Source organism: Populus trichocarpa, chromosome 1, assembly GCF_000002775.5.
Source record: "Populus trichocarpa isolate Nisqually-1 chromosome 1, P.trichocarpa_v4.1, whole genome shotgun sequence".
NCBI lineage: Eukaryota > Viridiplantae > Streptophyta > Magnoliopsida > Malpighiales > Salicaceae > Populus > Populus trichocarpa.
The window spans coordinates 7998059-8018000 of record NC_037285.2 but is presented as its reverse complement, the minus strand read 5'-3'; the positions used below and the strand labels follow the sequence as shown (position 1 = coordinate 8018000).

The 19942-nt window shown below is 32.6% G+C and overlaps 2 protein-coding genes across 3 annotated transcripts; one reads left to right on the top strand and one right to left on the bottom strand.

Annotated features, from left to right (window-relative positions):
* Nucleotides 1-3726: 3726 nt before the first annotated feature.
* Nucleotides 3727-6220, bottom strand: LOC7479294 (beta-carotene hydroxylase 2, chloroplastic). Of its 2 annotated transcripts, none has more exons than XM_024609564.2 (7): nt 5554-6220; nt 5369-5428; nt 4990-5061; nt 4772-4906; nt 4427-4552; nt 4147-4246; nt 3727-4029 (listed from the first exon to the last, which is right to left on the bottom strand). In XM_024609564.2, coding segments are annotated over exons 1-7 (876 nt in total). In that variant the 5' UTR covers nt 5935-6220; the 3' UTR covers nt 3727-4027. The 2 variants fall into 2 exon arrangements, with proteins under 2 accessions (XP_024465332.1, XP_002298016.3); XM_002297980.4 differs by having other exon boundaries at nt 4147-4203; nt 5554-6214.
* A 9669-nt stretch (nt 6221-15889) lies between these two features.
* On the top strand, nt 15890-16649 carry LOC7479293 (protein SPIRAL1-like 5). The gene is made up of 2 exons (XM_002299476.4): nt 15890-16240; nt 16336-16649. The coding sequence occupies exons 1-2, from the start codon at nt 16016-16018 to the stop codon at nt 16408-16410; spliced, it is 300 nt and encodes a 99-aa protein (XP_002299512.1). The 5' UTR covers nt 15890-16015; the 3' UTR covers nt 16411-16649.
* Nucleotides 16650-19942: the final 3293 nt, after the last annotated feature.

The following is a 19942-nucleotide window of genomic DNA, read 5'->3' as shown; positions in this document are numbered from 1 at the left end:
GTCTACACTTGACAAAACATTTCTAGGTCCAACACCCATGCTTAGTTAAGCATTTCTGGCATTGGGTGGCAAATCATCTTACCTTAATAGAGTTTAAAAAGGTCATGCCTTCTTGGAACTAAGAAGAGGTGTCATTTTTTAATGTCCTTTTATCAGTTCAGATGTCTCTGTTGTGGGTTGTTAAGACGCCTCTAGATGGGAAATTATGTTGAGAAGCTTTAAATTTAATTCCTAGGAGAACAAAGCTTCTTCATTGAGGAAAGGTTTATCCCATAATTGGAGAATTATATTATTGCACTAAGAAGGCCATGTCAATCCCTTTCAAGGTAAACTATGTCGTAACACTAGGAAGACAGTCATTCCTTCTAAAGTAAATATGTTATTGAACTAAGAAGAGTGTATCCATCCCATTCTTGAAAGGTTAAGAGCTTGTGCCCTGGGAAGATTGTATCCATCCCTGTTGTTGAGGTAATGTCCATCTCATTCTTGAAGAGATGTGCGAACACACTAGGAAAACTATATCAATCCCTTCCAAGGTAAATTATGTCGTAGTACTAAGGAGACGTTTATTCCTTCCAAAGTAAATATATTATCGTACTATGTAGAGTGAGTCTATCTCATCCTTGGAAGGTTGAGGGGTTTGTGGTCTAGGGAGAACCTAAAGAGTATAAAACATCTTTACCTTGAATGATTTAATTCATATACAAGAAACTTACATTTTTAATCATTGACCATAATACATTTTTATTTCTCATTAAGGTATAATCAATAGAATAACAATATAATTTCAGCCCTAAAAAGGGGAGGGGATGGTGTTTCTCTAATAGAGGTTTTATAAATGGTCGTTAAATATACTCTTCCCAGATCAACATAATTCTTTGGATTGTTGTGAAAGTATGAATAGCGAACAAGAAGGCAACCCCGATACTCAGGGATAATCTACCTTGCCAGATTTGGAAACCTAGATGAAGCAAGGTTGTCAATACCGTTTCGGCAGGTGTTTCGTTTTTTCAATTGGAACGGAATGTTTTGGTTTTAGAGCATTTCGGCGTGCTGTTTCGGGGTTGTACTGTTCATATATATATATATATATATATATATATTCAAGATAAATTAATTATAAATTATGCATTACAAAGTACAAACACAATGTCAAGCAAGGTGATACTTCAGACGAGTAATACCACCACCATTGATCCTTTTGCTACAATGAACACATATACTTGAGTTCTTTGCACTAACAACCACTTGCCCATGAGCCCATGCTGGATCATCTGATCTAGTTGGAGCTGAAGCCATAGAAGAACCACCACTTGATGAGTTTTCAGCCATGTAATTTGATCTGAAAAAAAAATAAAACACAATTAATTTCAGCAATTACAATTTACATCAACGTGATTTTTAAAGTAAAATGGATGGTAATGATACCAATAACTTAAAATGAAAAAAATAACATTTCTCAAGATACCATGTTGATTTACAAATATTATTTGTTGGCTTCACACTTTAAATTTATTATTTGATACATTCGGTTTCATACAATAATTATGTATCCTTCCTTATAATTAATTCGGCCATGGTCAAAACATATGAAGAAGAATAACACGTATTACACGCATTTAAAAAAAAAGAGAGATCGCAGTGTTAAAACACCCAGAAAGCACTTGGAGGAGAGAAGACGCGGGGGGGGTGTTTGAAGAACCCAGAAGAAGTCCTGCAGAAATAGAGGACCCAAAATAGACGATGGTACGAAACAAAAAGGTGGAAGTTGAAGAAAATTAATAGCCTTTAAGAAAATGGTTGTCAAGGCACAAAGAACTACAGGCTCACAACTCAGCAAAGATGGCAATAAGAATTATACTAAGACAAATATTAAAGCTGATTAGAAATAGAACAAACATCAACATCAATCAGCATCAATCGGGCTTCCAGTTTTAACTTATTTTCTATATACCTCCATCGACACTAATCACCATGTTATCCCAGTTACTAAATCACAATTACTAGCCAAAAAGTTGTAGCTAAACTTTGCTGTATACCAAAATATTCCTGCTAGATAAATCAGATATCATGGAAGAGTACTTACTGTTCTTTGATTGGATACATGCATCATGCTTCATGCAACAAGCATCAAGGCCATCACAAGGCTTCTCTCCTGGGCATCCACCGTATAGAAGCCCACAATACTTGCCGATTGAGAGATGAGGCTTATGTAATAGTTTGAGAGATGATCGAACGACCAAACCAGGGAGATAGCAGAATCAGTTGTTTGAAGTCTCCAATGGAAGGGGAGTTCGTGAAACTAAAAGACAAGATGCCAATTGTAATTGTTTTGGTTGGGAACTTGAGTCTGCGAGGAGAAAGAGAAATTAGGGATTTGGTTTAGTTTACTTTAGACTTCAGAGTTCAGAGAAAAAAGAGCGTGGGTGTACTTTGCAGTTAATGAAAATGAACCGGGTTTAATTTTGAGTCTTTGACTTTGACTCGGTGGCTTTAACCCGAAACGGAACACATGGAATTCGGCCGGAACGTTCCGGCTGAAATTTGACCGGAATTTCCGGATCAGCCCGAGATTTTAAGCGAGGTAAAACTTGTTCCGTTTTGTTTTGTTTTTTTAACTGGTACGAGACGTTCCGGGCATTCCGGCCGAAACGGAACAGAATTAACAACTTTGAGATGAAGTCCTCAGCTTGCAATAACTCTTAAGGTTATACGGTTTGAACTAATATTTTACTGGTACTCATTGAAAGCTTTTCAAAACCTTGAGGCTCCAACTCTGATGCTGATTAGGGTTAGTAATAGCCCGCCTCTTGAAAGAGTGATCAAAGGCTTTTCGATTAGTTCCCTGTAAACGACGCCACTAATAAGGTTTGTGTTTATCTTATGGGCTTATAGTCCAAGCTAGTGTATGAGATACTTGATTAATCTTCTGATTTTGACTTGTCAGGATAAAATATCTATGACACGAAAAGAGTACAGGCTCAGTGCTTGGTTGAGCCTAAAGATGACGGGTCTAATAACTTGCTAAACTCATATATGTTTGGGTTCAACGCTTGACTAAGCTTAAAGATGGTGAGTCTAGTGGTTTGTTAAACCCATATATGTATGGGTTTAGCACTTGGCTAGGCCCATAAATTAAGATTTATTATCATCTCTTTGATCATTCTTTTGAAGAACTCAGCCAAATAAAAATAATAAATGATGATTCATCAATATATATAGTTTGAAACTAACATTACAAGTTTGATTTTTTTTCTCATTCATGGATGGGAATGTTACGAATGACATGTTTTATTTTTATTTTTTAATTAGTAAGCTTTTTTCGATTTAGGAATGTTAAATTATTTCCTGTTTTTTTTTTTCTCAGTCAATAAAGATCAAGTTCATGCATATCATTTTTAACCGATATTCAAAGTTTTCTGAAAAGCAGGCAATTACACTTCGGAGGTCAAGCACTCATTCGTTCAAAATATTGAATGGAAAAATATCATTGACCGTGGAATTTTACCCTAGCTATCCAATAAAAATAGGTCTCCTAATCAACCAGACATCCAATAAAAATATAATTTTGTGGAAAAATATCATTGACTGTGGGATTTTTTAACTAGTAAGCCTTTTTCGATTTAGGATTTTTTTATTTTTATTTTTGTGTGTGTTTAAAGAAAATGGTTTGAAGTATTTTCCGTGCTATATGTCTAGTTTTCTCTAACATTACTCATAAATCTATTAAGACTGCAATAATAATCTGGTTCAATTACTTTTTTTTCCTCTTATCTGGGAATAAATATACAAAGGAAAAGAAGGGGAAATAGAAAAATAAACAGAAAGAGGAAAGAAGAAGAAGAAGAAGATAGAATTTTTTCTCTTCTAACGAGTTAACTATAACTTTCTCTAGTTTCTGACTTTGGCCTTTGCCTCCTTTAATGTAAATGGACAGATAATTTAGGAAAAGTATTTCTATCTTGATGCTTTAATCCTTCGTTGAACCTCCTTCTCCAACTCGTCTAAGCCTCCTACCTCTTCTAGTTCCTGCACCACGATGCAAATCAATTTCTCCAGTAATGCTCCATTTTTCTTGTCTTCTAAATCAATTTATCAAAAAAATAAAAGAAGAAATTAAACCGAGAAGAGGATATGAGCGCTCACATAAGGTCCCAAAAACAGCCCATAAGGAACCCCATCGAATTTGTCTGCGTGGTGAAGCTGTCACAAAAACAAAGCAGCAGCAGCGTCCAATCAATACCCTCTTGTAAAATAGACAAGAAAATGATATATTATGTGCATGATAGCGCGGATATAATTAGGGATTTTGATGTGGCTTGTTTTCAAAGTACATTTGGTTGAAAAAGTATTAAATATCGTTGAATAAAACAATTTAATAACTCTTAAAATGAAAAACATTTTAATTACAATTATTTTATATTACTTGGTGAGCTGCAGCCACTCTCCTGAGGTAAGGAACGTTAGCAACGGGCCCTACTGGGAATCTACGGTGGACAAGACCGTCGTGTACAAACATGTAGGCCATCCCAAACACTGTAATTCCAAGACCCTGTGGAAAATAAATAAAAAGTAAAAAAACTACTCCATAAAATATAGCAAGAGAGTCTAAAAAAACACAAAAACGTGTCAGAAAGAAGAAACAGCCGCCGCCGCCGCCGCCTACTTTGGGACAAATACTTTCAAAGACAAGAAAAGACTTGGCTAAAATTGAAGAAATTTAGAAAACCGACCTCTGTAAGCAGAAAAGAGAAAGAATGGACTCACTCACCGCACCGAAACAAAGTCCAGGAAGAAGGCCTTTGTTGAAGAAACCATAGGAAAAGAGTGCAATCGCTGGAACGGCATTTATTACTGCGAAAACGTCGTTGAGTTCGAAGGGACCGTTCCTTGGTCTATGATGAGACTGCAACCATTATCAAGGTTATTTTTCATCAACTTATTATCGTACGTGCACGTTTCTTCTTTCTTGTATTCAAAATGCCTAACCTCGTGCATATGCCACAGCGAAGCATGCCACAATGCCCTATGAGCCCACCTTGCCCAAAACTCCATTCCAACCTAGGATACCAACAAGGCCTGATCACATTTCTTTTTCTTAAAGTAGTGATCGCAGAAATAGACTATAACTGGAAAGCCGAAGCCACTAATTAGTTGATAATTATCCAAACCTTTAAGAAATCGAAACATTTCATCTTTCGAATAAATGGGTTCACAAATGAATTCTACAAATTCAATCCTTTCGAAAAATCATAACAGAATTCTCGATCGAATTAGCAATATTTCTTAGTTGATTATTACCTTTTACTAATAGACAAGTAAAGATCCTCTATAGAAGAAACAGTAAAATAAAAACATTTCAAGTTACCACAGCTCCCACGGACAGAGCAAATGTACCGAAGATTTCCAGCAATGGAACCTCTCCACCCTATTTAGAAAGCAACGGAAAAGTAATCAATACACAAAATTAAACCTAGATTACTTTGAGGGTTAGGGAAGAAGTAACAAAGCACTCAAATATCAGCAATAAGTAACTATATTTTATTAACGTACCTCCATTTGCCATAAGAATCTGTAATACACAGCCATGGCAGCCATTGCAGTGATACCAACACTAGACAAGACTGCAGCAACAAGGTAAGTATATCTCTCTGATCTCTTTGTTGCTAATCTCTCCTCCACACGTGAAACCGCTTTGACATCATCTAGATCTGGTACTTTGTCATCATCTTTGACCTCAATAGAATCCTCTGCTCTCTTCTCCACGACCGAACATGAATTCAAATTCCTGTTATTTCTCCAGTATTCAAAACCCTTTGGTTTGAAATGAGTTGATATTATTAATGAACTGGGTTTATATTCTAGGAGAAAACTTTGGCGAGAACGGTGGGTTACAGAACTTGGAGTCATTGATATTGAAGTAATACTTGCCATGGAGTCGTAGCTTGAGACTTGAGTGTAGTGATCTTTATGCAGAATGTTAGAGCGAGAGATCAGAGAGAGAAGCTATGGTATGCTAGGAAAATAAGTAGCATCATATTTATGGAGTGACACAAAGAAATGCAAAATTTCAGGTTTCTGTTGCTGGTCATGTTTTTTTGGAATGAAAAGAGAACACCATCTAGCTAGCTAGTCATGAAGGACACTTCGACGACATTTCTTCTGTTTTTATGAGGTACAAGTTAGGTTATAGTCATAGATTTTCCTTTTCTTTTTCAGGAAGTGATCTTCTACGAGGTACAACCAAAGACTTGAGTGTAGTGATCTTTATCTAGGTTATTTTTTTTTCAGGTTTTAGATTACTTTGGTTGTAAGACATGATTAGATATATTAAAATTTGGGCCAGCCAGCAATAACTGATATTGAAGCCCAGGCCTTTCCTTTGCTAAAACATTCAAATTATGTTCTCATCCCTCGTACACGTGGCTAGCCTTTCCTCTGCTCTTGGAACTTTGAGAATTTAGCCCATTGGAGCCGTTGAATACATGTATAAGAAATTATTTGGAGCCCAATAAAATAGAACACTGACAGGCCCAAAGTAACTCTTTGGGTTAAGAGGTCATATCTTTGGACACTATGAAATTTTAAATAGCCTAAACTCTAATAAAGGCAAAAAAGTAAATGGCATATAATGGGCTTTTGCTCAATAATTAGGGAGCGCAACATTTTTTTAGCTCCTCCTCCCGATAGAAGTTTTGGATAATATTATTAAACTTAATATAACTTGATGGATTAACATGGTAGTTGGTTGACTCGGTCCCAAGAAGAGTTAGTTTTTAAAGTAAATCGGGGTAGAAGTTGATCTAGCATGGCCTAGCCAACCTGGCATGTATGCTTATGATTAAGTCGATCCAGTCAAAATTAGTTTTGATTTATTTTTTAAAATAAAACAACATCAATCTAATGTTAAAAAAACATTGAAACGATGATGTTCTAGATTTATCCGTCCAACCCGCGACCTAAATCATGACCCTAACTAATTTTAATAGCCTTGCCTTTTGAAATACTTGTTTTTATTTAATTAAATGATTATAAAAATAGATGTTTACATGAAAGACAACGAATAATATTATTGAAGAGAAATGTATTTATTCAATCAAAACTTTATTTTGTTATCAATGCAACTCTTCATTATTTTAACAAAAGCATGTTTTTTAACTGCAAACACTATTTTTAAAATAAAAATGACATGTTGTCTGCGAGCTCAGATTATAGCCACCATTGTAGTGACTAGTATTTCTTTTGCTCTAAAAACCTAATTTTTAAGCCATATCAACATAAAAAAAAAAACTTAACATCACCCTTGAAACACTTACAAACCAATCCATTAAGTGCCCGTTTGGTAATGTGGCTGCGGGTGAGGTTCACCCGCAGCCACAAATATTACCGTTTGTTTAAGAAAAAAACAGTGGTTTATGCTGGTAGGACCCACCAAAAATTCAGCTGTGCCGCAGGTTTTGTAGAAGCAGCATTTTGCTGCTTCTCGTGGGGGAGGAACCACTGAACAGCTATGCTCCACTGTCGTACTATTCATTAAAGTAAACAGTTTTTTTTCCTTTTCTTTTGAAAAACCAGTGTGGGTGAATTTTAATTCACTCGCACTGTTCACATGAATAATTTTTTTTCTCAAAAAACCAGTGCAGTTAATTGATTTCACTCGCACTGTTCACGTGAACAGTAATTTTGTTTTTGTTTTTTTTAAAAATTAGTTTAAGGTGAATTAAATTTACTCGTACTGTAATCTCAATTGTATTCCTGATAATATTTTACCTAATTTTATTGCACGCTCAAAAAATCATGGAAACTGTAGTTCTTGTCAGATGAAATTTTATATGTAATGGAATTGTAGATAGTTTAATGGAACAATAATTTTTTTTTATATAAAGTATGATTTATTTCATGATGTAATAGCAATAGTTAAATCTACAATATTTAAATTAGAAACCATAAATATTAATATATATTTTGTTAAATTATTTTATAACCTCAATTTCAAAAGCATTCTTAACCAAACACATTAAACTACTTTTTGTTCAACATCAATTTCAACCACAGTTTTAACCAAACATATATTTTTCCAAACCAATCTCAACTAAAAGTACTTTTTATAAAACAATTTTTTTCAAACCACAACCGCTACTGCAATACCAAACACACCCCCGACACAAAAAAAGTGGTTCAAAAATTCAAAATCAAATTGGGTTAAATTTGTCTTTATTGATTTAGATTTGTTTTTTCAAGTAATATTGAAACTTTAAACAACCACTATCAAACCCTTTTTATTGCATGGAGCCCGTAGACACCAAGAAAAACTATTTTGGTGGTTAGAAACAACATGAACGATAATTTTCTTTCTTATTGCTGGAATTCAACAATCTCTCTCTCTGTCTCTCTCCCCCCCCCCCCTTTTATATAGGGACCAGAAAATAAAACAAAAGAAATTTTGTACGAAAACTAATTTTTTGAAATTTACAAGTATCTAAATTGTATTATTTAAAAAAAATAAAAGATCTAAGCGTATTTTTCACTAAAAATCTAGAATGACATCCATTTTTTGTGCTTTTTATTTTCATTTCGGCCCTTTTCTTCCAATTCAATATTACTTAAGAAATAAAAAAACAATTGGTCTTTAATTAAAATTAATCTGTCCAAAATAATACTTTGAGAAATAAAATGAATGGCGAGTCCGCAATGATTTATGAGTGGGTAAACAATATTTTTGTACAATGAAAATGCCTACATGTTTTAATGTATGCTATAATTAAAGCAAAAGTCATATAGACTTTGAATATCATATAGCCATTTGAAGTGACATTTGACACAATATATATTTTCCTTTTTGATGAATATGAGATGATCTTACTAATCTTAGCCAAGTATATAACGATAAGGATTGGTGTGTGTGTGTGTGTGTGATATAATGCATAGTGAGAGAATATATTTGCCTAGTAAAATATAAAGAGAAAGTTCCAATATATTTTAATTGATTAGAAGTGATCACTACCTTCAGTTTGACTTCTTCTTCTTCTTGAATTACAACGAGCAAAAATAAAAATAATAACATAATCAAAAAGATCATTCAGGACCTAGCTAAGGGCAAAGAGACTTCATGTAATATGAAAAAGAAAACAGAAAAGGAGGGCTTCCCCTTCTATAATCTAAGCAATCTTTGAAGATATAGCTTAAAATTTTGGGTATTCTCTGTTTAGATCGATGAAGAGGTCTCGCCTACAGCTCCACTTTAATTAGTTGCAGAATATTGTCAACAATAATTATAATAATGCAATACTAAAATGCCAAGATCTAGTAGCATGTATATTCGGAGTAATCTATGTTTTTTAGAATATGAGAAAAAAATAAGCAAAAAATAAAATAAAATTCAAGTTCAATAAAAAAAAATAAAAATAACACCCCTAACAAACCCATTTTTGGTTTGTTATTTTGTTTCTAAAAGAAATGAGAAAAACTGAGAGACAAATGTAGATCAAAATATTTAATATCGCAATATGTGTAATTTATCTAGTTGTGTTTAATGAATTTTTTTATTAAATTCAATTTCAAATAGAAATCGATACACACATAAAATTTATTGGATAAAATTAAAAGTAAAAACATAGGCTGTACATATTCAAAATATCATAAGAAATAAATATTTTTTTATTTCTAAAAATAAATTTAATATATATAAAACATATTTAAATTACAAATGAATCATAGTAATCTTCTAAAAAATTTAACAAATCCAATATAACTAAAAATTAATAACTATGTAAAAAAGGATAAATAAGCAAAAAACAAAACTATAAAGGAAGAAAGAAAGAAAAAGATGAGGCCAAGCCTAACGCCTAACCCATGACCAACTGGCGCGAACGAAAACCTACAAAGTCAGGTCCTATCGCGCGACCCTTTTTTTTATATATAAAAGATAATAGGGTTGACGACATGTCGTTCGTCCCAACTCAATAAAAAAAAATAATGCATCATCTCGCATACCCAGATTTTAGCTACTATGGTGGCCGGAAAATCAGGGTGCCTAGTTTTTTTCCCTCTAAAAACCTATTTTTACCTATTTTCAACCCAAAACACCTAGAAAACACCTAATAACCTTGTGAAACCAATCTTTAAGCTCCAAAAGAACAAAAAATTGGTCCAAAACCAAGAATCAACACAAAAACCAATTTCTTCTCGATCTTAAATCTGGATTCTTTAGAAACTTTCAAGGTAAAAAAACACCTAAGTCAAACTTTTCTCATCATATGAAACTATTTAGAACAAAAATCTAATGTTTTGATGGCTGTAATCGTTGTAATGACATATTTCTCTCTCTAGGCTAGATTCCTATTATTTTCTCTTTATCTTCTAACCCACTAAAAACTAAAAGATAACGAAAATAGAGTTTAATATTGAAATGAATTTTTGCAAACTTCAATGGAACGATCACCTAATAGTACTTCACAAATAAATTTGCACATGTTATTTATGCTACATGTTAGCACTTCAATCCCCTATTTTTTTTTTAATTTAATCCTCATTTCTAAAAAAAAAACATGTAATTGGACTCTAATTTGAACTAAAAAAACTAAATTATACTAAAAAAAAAATTTAAAGATTAAATTGAAAATTTTAAAAAATAATATTATTGTAATACAAAATAAAATATAAGAGAATAACCAGTAAAGTCTTGTTCAATAAAAACACCATCATTTAACTTTATACTTAATATAATTATTCATTGGTATTGCAAATTCAATCTGACCCCATATCTGATGCGTATCACATTTATTTTCTTGCCAAAGACATCATAATGGTTTGTTCCATTACTCACTGCAAAAGGTTGAAGCACACAATATGTATACAACGACCGGCTCTGCTTCAATCTGAGAACTTTCTGGAACCTGAGACGATCGAAAGATTCTGATTTAAATCATTTTGATTTGAATGCCATTTATAAAAACCTTTACGTGTCAAAGTGTGTTTGAGAACTTAATATGCCATTAAATCAAAATTAAAAAAAAAACAATATATAAATTGTTTTTAATTAAGCAGAGGCCGAATCATAGAAGAGGAAATCTGTAGAAAGAGGGGCTCTCCGAGTTGGGCTGATTTATCCTCTGTTTTAATTAAAATAATATATATAACTCCGTTGCACTTACATTTGTTTCATCCCAATCAATTCAATTTTTAATTCATAATCAGGGTTTTTTTACGTTTATCTTTTAAATTCTTGACTTAATATTTGATTAAAAAATAGCATTATAATAATATTAATATTTATTTACTCATCAAAACCACGGTAAATTTTGTTATGCGTATGCTTTAAGTTTTTAATTCATAATCAGCATTCTTTTTAGTCCTAGAAAACAATTGCATGTATATTTATTGTTTTGCATTATTATTTTTTTATTTGAACAGTAACAAGGCATGGCCTAAATAACTAGTTAATTTATAATTGTCTAAGGCGCTGTTTGGGAATGCATCCCAAACAGTATTTTACAAAAATTTAAATTATTTTTGTTTAAAATTTAAATTGTTTTTTTATTTTAAAATTGATATGCTGATATCAAAAATAAATTTTTTTTTTAAAAAAAATTATTTTAATATATTTAAAAAAAATACTTTAAAAAACAACTACTATCAAATAATAAACATTACCTAAGACAAAGACAGCTGTGTAAATTAAACCATATGTCCAATGGATTCCCTTGCCCTACAAGCTCCCTTCCAACCGAACTATGTCCATCTGAATTTAAGCTAGTTTACTCCTATCTTTTCACACTTTTTTTTATTGAGTAGTACAAGTAATTGATGGGTCCAATTTGCAACACTAGGCCAACCAAAAGCTATTATTTCTCATTATATTTTCCTGTTAAAGTCACCCATTATCTTGATTTAACCTTACTTAAACATCTCTTTAGCTCATAAATTAATGTGTGGTTTAGGCACAAACCAAAGCCACCTAAACCTGTCGAGATTGATGACACTTAAAACAGAGGTCACAGTAACTCGCAAAGAAAAATATATTTTTTGTACCTATCACAGTGAGGTATCATCACCCTTTTGTACGATAAATTCAATTGCTTGATTAGATGGGAGTTGCAGACTGCTGAGTTTTTGCTTAGATGCCACAACATTCCAGCAAAATGGCCCCCCCGCTCCCTATTTATCAAGGCACAATCCGTGTGATTAGTGATATTACTTAGAGACGGGTTCTGCCGCTAATCTCAAATTCTGGTTGGCATTGCTCTACTTAACAGGTTGAGCCCACGAGATGACAATTAACCAACTTATTCCGTCTACTTTGGTATAATTGTTATTATATGACATATACACTAACTTCCACGTACGATCATGTGCATTTTGATGGCTCAATACCCTACTAAAATTAACAAATATAAATGGAAACATGATAAAAGAAATTTATTGGTATATGACAATGATTTTTATTGATAGAATTTTTTATTCTTGTATCTATCGATAAATATTGATAGAAAAATTTTCTTGATATATACTGAAGGAATTACAGTGAAAAAATAAAAAATAAAAAAAACCAAACAGTACAATGATGTGTAACTTTTACAGACGATATTACCGATGAAATTACCCGACGGTTATGTCCATAAATATGCCAACAAAATTTTTTTATCGGTATATACCGAGAGAATTATAAAGGGGATTACAGTATGATTTAAAAAAGACAAGTCGTTTGGTGACGTGATATTTTTACTGAAAAAATGACTGACAGAGTTACTAAATGAATAATTTTGTTAGTAATATTTAATTTATGACCTGATAATCGACCCTCATCTTCCCCTTCGTCATTTCTTCTTCTTCCCTATGCATTTTGTTTTTGTAACAAACAACCAACCCATTCCCTTCCTAAACTCAACACAATCTAACCTTCCATAACAAATCCAGCCATCACAACACTCAGTTTGTCACCATCCGTGTTCTGATTCAAATTTTATTGAGGATTCTCCATTTTAAGTAAGCAAATCTACCCTTTTTTTATTTGAAATCAATTTTAAAATGTTATTTTTCATATTTTTATAGTATACATATTTGTTTGGGTGTTTACTTGTTTTACAGTTTTTTCTCATACAAATTTGTTGTATGGATTTATAATTTGTACGTGTTAGGGTTTGTTTTAGATTTTGTAAAATTATATTTGTTTGTATTTGATGAAACTTATTTTGAATTTTTGACTTTGGTGTTTTGTGATGAAATAAATAATAACTTATTTAACGAATCTGTTTTATATTTTGTTAATTTTATTGCCTAGTTAAAAATTTTAGTAAATATATAGACATCTGAATTTAAATAGATAATTGATAATTAATTAAGAGTAATATTAAAATAGATTGAATAAGTTTGAGTTAAATTAATATTTTTGCAAATTTATTTAGTTAATGTAGTTAATTAATATATGTTGTCATCATTATTTTATATAGGTTTGATATAAGTAATGCATGATTGTTCATGGATGTATAGAGATTCATCCTAAGTTCTCGATTTAGATGTTGCAACAATATATCTTCTACAAAAAGAGTTCATGGAGAAATAATTGTGTTGGTATGCACACGGAGAACCATATGTTCCTCACGATACCATGGTAGAAAGGATGATTGGATCAACTTCTAGTTCTAGCAATGTGCAAGAAGTTGTAGATAACAATAGCAATCCTTATAGGAATATAGTTAGGGATGCGATGAAAATGAATCAAGGTTATGCCGGTCAATGTCCAATCCTAGATGAAGAACCTAATGCAGACGCGACTAAGTTTTTTAATCCTTTGAAAGATTTTGATGAATTATTATGGGATGATTACATAAATCATAGTAAATCAATTGTTGCACAAGTATTCACCATTAAGTCAGATTATAGGTTGAGTGAGGTCAGTTATGATAGAATTGTTAAATAGGCGATAAACATTTTTACCTAAAGGGAACAGACTGAAAAAGAATTTTGATGCTACTTAGTCCATGATGAAACCCTTCGGTCTAGGATACCAGAGAATTAACATGTGTCCAAACTTCTATATGTTGTATTCCCTTGAAAATGCATAGCTGACCGAGTGCAGAACATGTGGATATTCTCATTATAAACTCATGACTAGCAGAGAAAGGACATGACATGACATCAATTACATGATGTTGTGAATGGAGTGATGATGCACCCTTCCGATGGTGAAGCCTAGAAACACTTGAACAGTGTGCATCCTTAGTTTTTAGAAGGAATGAACGTCTTGGGTTATGTACAGAAAGATTCAATCCATTCGAGTCATTTTATACTCCTTATTCTTGTTGGCCAGTGATACTCACGATTTATAATTTGCCATCGAAGATGTGTGTGAGGTCAGAGTTTATTTTTTTTTATCTATGGTAATACACAGTCCTAATAGTCCAGGTCGGTTTATGGAAGAAATTCACTTCAATATAATGACAATGATGTTAATTTATTATTGAATGACAAGAAAATATTTATTTTATTATTGTGATGTGAACTAGTGTTATTGTGTTGTATGTGTAGCTGTGAATTTAAGTATTTGTAAGATGAATAAATAGAGAATACAAATACAATTTGGCATCAGACATTGTTTGACAACAATGAAAATAATGATAGACTGTACATTACATACAAGTATACTAACAGAATATATCCGGTGGTATATTTTAGTGACTATGAGAACTGTTCCCTTTCTCCCAAACATTATTCATGATATTCATTACATACAGGTCCACCGACATAATTTCATGAATTTTAAGTCATAACATGTTTTTGGTTTAATCTCTAAGAATGATAGGTAATTGAAAAATATCTTCCGGCCATCATCATCATTAACATAATAATAATAATAATAATAATAATAATAATAAAGTTATAGGTCTATCCAAAAACTATATCTTGAATTACAAGGGGGGAAAAGTGTGTATTTTGCATTTCTAGAGCTAATTAATTTGATATATTTATGTATTTCTGAAAAATCTTAAGGTAAAATTTTAATTAGCAACTTTATCACTACATGTAATGCAAGATTCAAGTCGGGTAAACACGTGGAGCATTATGCTAGCTGCGGTTTCTTAATATTGATGGAATTCATTGCTTGTAGAGATACAATTGAAGACCTATAACGATTCTTTTGTGTGCTAGACTCCGGGAGGAAACTTCTAAGCCTTCCTGATGATCAGTAGTATCCATATCTATGTCTGCCACCTTCTTGTTGAATTTGAAGTACAAGTTTTTAGTGCTTGAAATGAAAAAAATTCCTTTAATCTTGCTGGCACTACTTATTTTACTTTTCGAGAAAGACTCATTATACCATAGGCATAGCCCGTAGCAGATCAGATAATAAACTAAAAGATAGCACTATGAAGGTGGTGTTTTTTATTATTATTTTTATTATTATTTACATATTATTAACCATCTCTATTTCAACCATGTATTTTTGTGACCAAATATTATCATTGCAACAACCATAAATAAACTATATATATAGCAATAACCACAGTTACAATCCAAACTCTAAGCCGACACGCACCTTGAATGAAGTTCCTTAATTTGGCTTGAGGATCCTTGGAAGATTATCATTGAACTGCTGCTATATACATCCTTGGAAGATTATCAAAGAATCTTGTATTTTTTGATGCTTCTGTTGATGTAAATATAGTCCCTGACAAATGACATCATCCATATATACGTACATTTATACTAGCGAGGTAAAAAAGAATCATACGCCCCCTTTATGAAAAAGGAACAGTACATGACATGCTCATGGTTAATTCGGTCTTGGCGTGCAATAATGAACATTGATGACTAAGTAGTCATGATGTATGTGTATCATGATCAACATCCAAACACACAGTCAGCATACCTATGTTAGGTAAACATATCTCCAGCTACATACGAACACTAACTTGGTATATATATATATATATATATATTAGGGTTCTTTCCTCTTCTTTCCCTTCTTTGTAATTGAGTCATTTGCAGATCTTGATCATTAATTATATAAGCAGCTATGAGTAGAGGTGGGAGCTACGGCGGCGGGCAGAGCTCTTTGGGTTACCTTTTTGGTTCTGATGAGCAACCAAGTGCACCTCCGCCTTTGCGCCCGGTTAACCTACCACCATATGGGGTTGACATTACCGTAGAGAAGCCACCGGATAGTGGTTCGGCTGAGAAGAAGCAGGTCTCCAACAATTATCACAGAGCTCAAGGCCAGAATACAGGAAACTTTATTACTGTGAGTTGTCCTCCTCATGTAGGGACATACATACACTAAGTATTTTTATCTGCCACATATGTATGATAATTCACCTCCTTCATGATTTTTTTCAGGATCGTCCATCTACAAAAGTCAAATCAGTGCCAGGAGGGGATTCATCTCTGGGGTACCTGTTTGGAGATAAGTGATGTTTCTTTCTCCAAACTTTGTCTACCTTTAATATTGTGTGGATTTCAAATTCAATACCATGTAAAATAAGGGATTAAGTTCCCGTTGCTGTTAAATTCGAAGAGTGTTGTACTAGCATATGGTGTGTGATTTTCATGTAGATGTGAATGAAAATTAGTCAGTTATGTATTATAAGCACGTAATTTGTATGGTTTATCATCTATATATACTAAGTGAAGCACGATTCCTATTACTATGATATTAATTTTTCCTCATATGATCTTGTTGTTCAATGATGAGGTTTGAAGCATGGCCAAATTTGGAAACAAAAAAAGAGACCCTTCTCATTTTAGCATACCATGTTGTGGTCTAAACCATTTGCAGTTGAGCTTTGTAAAATCTTCACCTTTTCTCATCCCTTTCTCCATTAATTGTTAACTAAAGACTTGTGATTTCAGTGATCTCTAAAGATTTCTTCTATGGATCTTGTCATGATGCATTACGACATTCCTTGCTTTCCTTCTATGGAAGAAAAATGTTCATAACTGCATGTAAATCTCAAAATAGAAAGTGTATGTGGGTTTTTTCCCCGGTGGTGGTATTTGCTATTTACTACCATGAACAAGCACTTTTTCCTCATGATATCTTCGGTAGAACATAATGAAATATAAGTGAAAGAAGAAGTTGAAACCTCATTTTCTTCTTGTATTACAATTGTATTGCATTAACTCGTAACTAAGCTTGAGATTCTCAGTCAAGTTACAATTACTTGGGTTTAATTATCTCATTCTAAAAAAAAATTACTGTGGTTATTTTTACATTGATCTCTTCATTACACTCTTTCTACCACTTTGGATGACTGAAGAACCCTAGTCCTCTTTCTATTCCTACATTCTTTCAAGAGATTAAAAATTTGTGATGTTTATATTATTTGTAAGTATTTATCTCTTCTATACTTTCCATTTTGTTTCTATCCGAGTGCAAAAAACTAAATAAATAAAGTATATACTCCAGTTTGCTCTCTGTCACTGAAAAAGATGATTCAGCTTTATTTGGAATATTTGAGGCTGTTATATTTTCCATCATCAATATCAAAAAGTAGTATCAATCTTTATATATATGGAGAAGATGCTTGATTTTAAAATTTTCCCGATTTCTCTTCTCTAAATTCATTATAAGATGGTAGCTTATGGTCAGCTGATGACTAGGATAATTTTCCACAAAAAAACATAAAAATTGGATGAACAAGTTCGAACTAATTAAGACTCGGTATGCATCTATGGAAAGCCAAATGAGCAAAAAATAGGGCTGGAAATGAAAATCTTATGGTATAGTCCAACATGTTCAGCACATTAATAAAAGCTTGGTCAATGGTCTCTTATATATTAATTGTTTTCTCCCATACTTGTGTCGGAAAAGAAAACTAAAAATTTATACAAGCGGCAGCCAAATGATTGAAAATCTTAAACTTTTTGTGATAAGAATCAGTTTTATTACAATAATACACAAATCAAGATATATCAAGTTGTGGTACTGACTTTCATGCATCTTTTGGCAGTAAGATATTAGAAGCACTTGTACAGGTGCTGCAAGTTTTCATGAAAGTGATCGCTGCTGTTTAAACTTCTTAAAGAAAAGCTATTAGTGCCCTATATAGCATTAGAGTATTCATTCAAAAATGGAAGCATATGAATATCCTTGAATTTATTAGAGTATACAGTTTGTGGCCAACACATGCATGCAGCATAAAATTGTTTCTCACCGGAGAAACTTTCACTCATAGAGCAATACGGATTAAGGTTTTTGACTGGGATTTTTGAGTCTGTAATAGAGTACTATCGGGTTAATGTTGAGAAGTTACCAGCTAGATTCCTGGAGTTTCACTTTAGTAAGATTATGTTAACACAGTAAGTGCTTGTTTGATTTTATTGATACTTTTGTACTTGATAGAAGAAATAGATCACAAAATTAAAAACTTCCAAGCTCTTTCATGCCTTAATCTTCAATATAGTTTCTTAATTCATCAAAGACTGGTTTTCTTGTGTTCTTTTTTTATTCTTTGTTGGAATTTACTATGCTAGCTTGTACTCTCGAACTAGTTTTTGTTTATAGAGAGATTGCTATGATCGTATATGTGTGTGTGTGTGTCTCATGTGCCGGAACTAGGAATTCATGAGAATAATATTTAGATAAGATTTGAACCTGATAATTAAGAAAGAGAGCCAACCTCCTCAAGCAATCCTCTCAAGTTAATTAGTTTTGTAGCTTGTATTCCAATGTAGCTAGCAGCATTCGTTAGATGGAATTAAAACCTATAGTTTTAAGAATATGAATTGAATTGTCTACAATTATACTTGTCTTGATCAATTAGTGTCTATTTGAGAATCACCAATTTAATTGTGAATGCGACTGTAACTTTTAAGTATTTGATAATATTTTAAAAGATAATATCACACACCCTTTTATATATGTTTTATTTAAAGTTACAATTTGTAACTTTTTTTTCAAAAAGAAAAAGAAAAAACCAAAACGTCATTTATATTGAGTTAACAAAAAGGTAGGGCTTCAATTGCCAGCTTCAATGCCTTGTTCCTACTTTCCTAGCTAAGTGGTCAGACATCGGGATAGCTAGCAAGATTGTTACTTGTTTAAATATCAATATATGATGTGATATCTTGATTAGAAACTATGAAACCTTAATCGAATGGAAAGGTGTTCAAAAGAAAAGGAAAGTGCTCGCTTACCGGAAAGGGCTTGACTTCCCATAAAGTTTCACAGCTTTCTATGCTACTTTACCTAGAGTTGGAAGCATGTATAAGCTCTGATGCTTCTTTGAACTGCACAGAAGCCATGGGTTATTCATTAATTACCCTACAAGGAATCCAATACAATGTAAAACAAACAAGCAGGCGCACAGGCATATGCATGCATGTTGGTGCTTAATTTCTCGATCCAACAATTGCTACTGCCTATAAGGAACAAAGTAATTAATGCAATATTTTTTTTTCCTGAAAGATGAAAAGATCTGAAGTTTTTGTGTTCTAGATGCATGTGTGCTTGATCCTCAGAAAGGTAAGCGGTGGTAAGGAGAAAGTAGAAAAAAGTACGGCGTACATGGGCTAGCTAGCTAGCTAGTTGGCATCATCGAGAATAGAGGATCATGCAAACCTGATTTCTGCTTCACAAGAATTTTATTCGTTGTGGGGTTTTTTTCCTTCTCCTTCCTCTCCTCAGAAAAGACATGGTCTGGGTCGGCCCAAACATTCAAATATAGGTCCCGCAGAAATAGATCGGCCTGACATGATAATATTCTCTTCCGTTACCTCCTTTTCTCTTTCTTTTAAGTACCCTTCTGCTAGCTTTCTTATTGTCAAATATGTTCCTTTCTCATTGAATTTTAAACATGACATTCATGTCTTCATAATGGCAATAACAAATCATAACTATGTGTATTTTTTACTTGTAAATGGATGATTTGAAATTTTTAAAAACATATTTATGATGTTTATATGTTCAGATATTAATTAACGATTTTAAATCATGTTTATCTAA

What these genes read in the sequence shown, in the direction of transcription:
- LOC7479294 (XM_002297980.4), bottom strand. Translation starts at nt 5,934, where the DNA reads ATGGCAAGTATTACTTCAATATCAATGACTCCAAGTTCTGTAACCCAC. An exon ending in CTCTGTCCGTGGGAGCTGTG is followed by an intron (nt 5,062 to 5,368) that starts GTAACTTGAAAT and finishes TTGGTATCCTAG; the next exon opens with GTTGGAATGGAGTTTTGGGC. An exon ending in GAGTGGCTGCAGCTCACCAA is followed by an intron (nt 4,204 to 4,426) that starts GTAATATAAAAT and finishes TTTTTGTGACAG; the next exon opens with CTTCACCACGCAGACAAATT.
- LOC7479293 (XM_002299476.4), top strand. Translation starts at nt 16,016, where the DNA reads ATGAGTAGAGGTGGGAGCTACGGCGGCGGGCAGAGCTCTTTGGGTTAC. An exon ending in ATACAGGAAACTTTATTACT is followed by an intron (nt 16,241 to 16,335) that starts GTGAGTTGTCCT and finishes GATTTTTTTCAG; the next exon opens with GATCGTCCATCTACAAAAGT.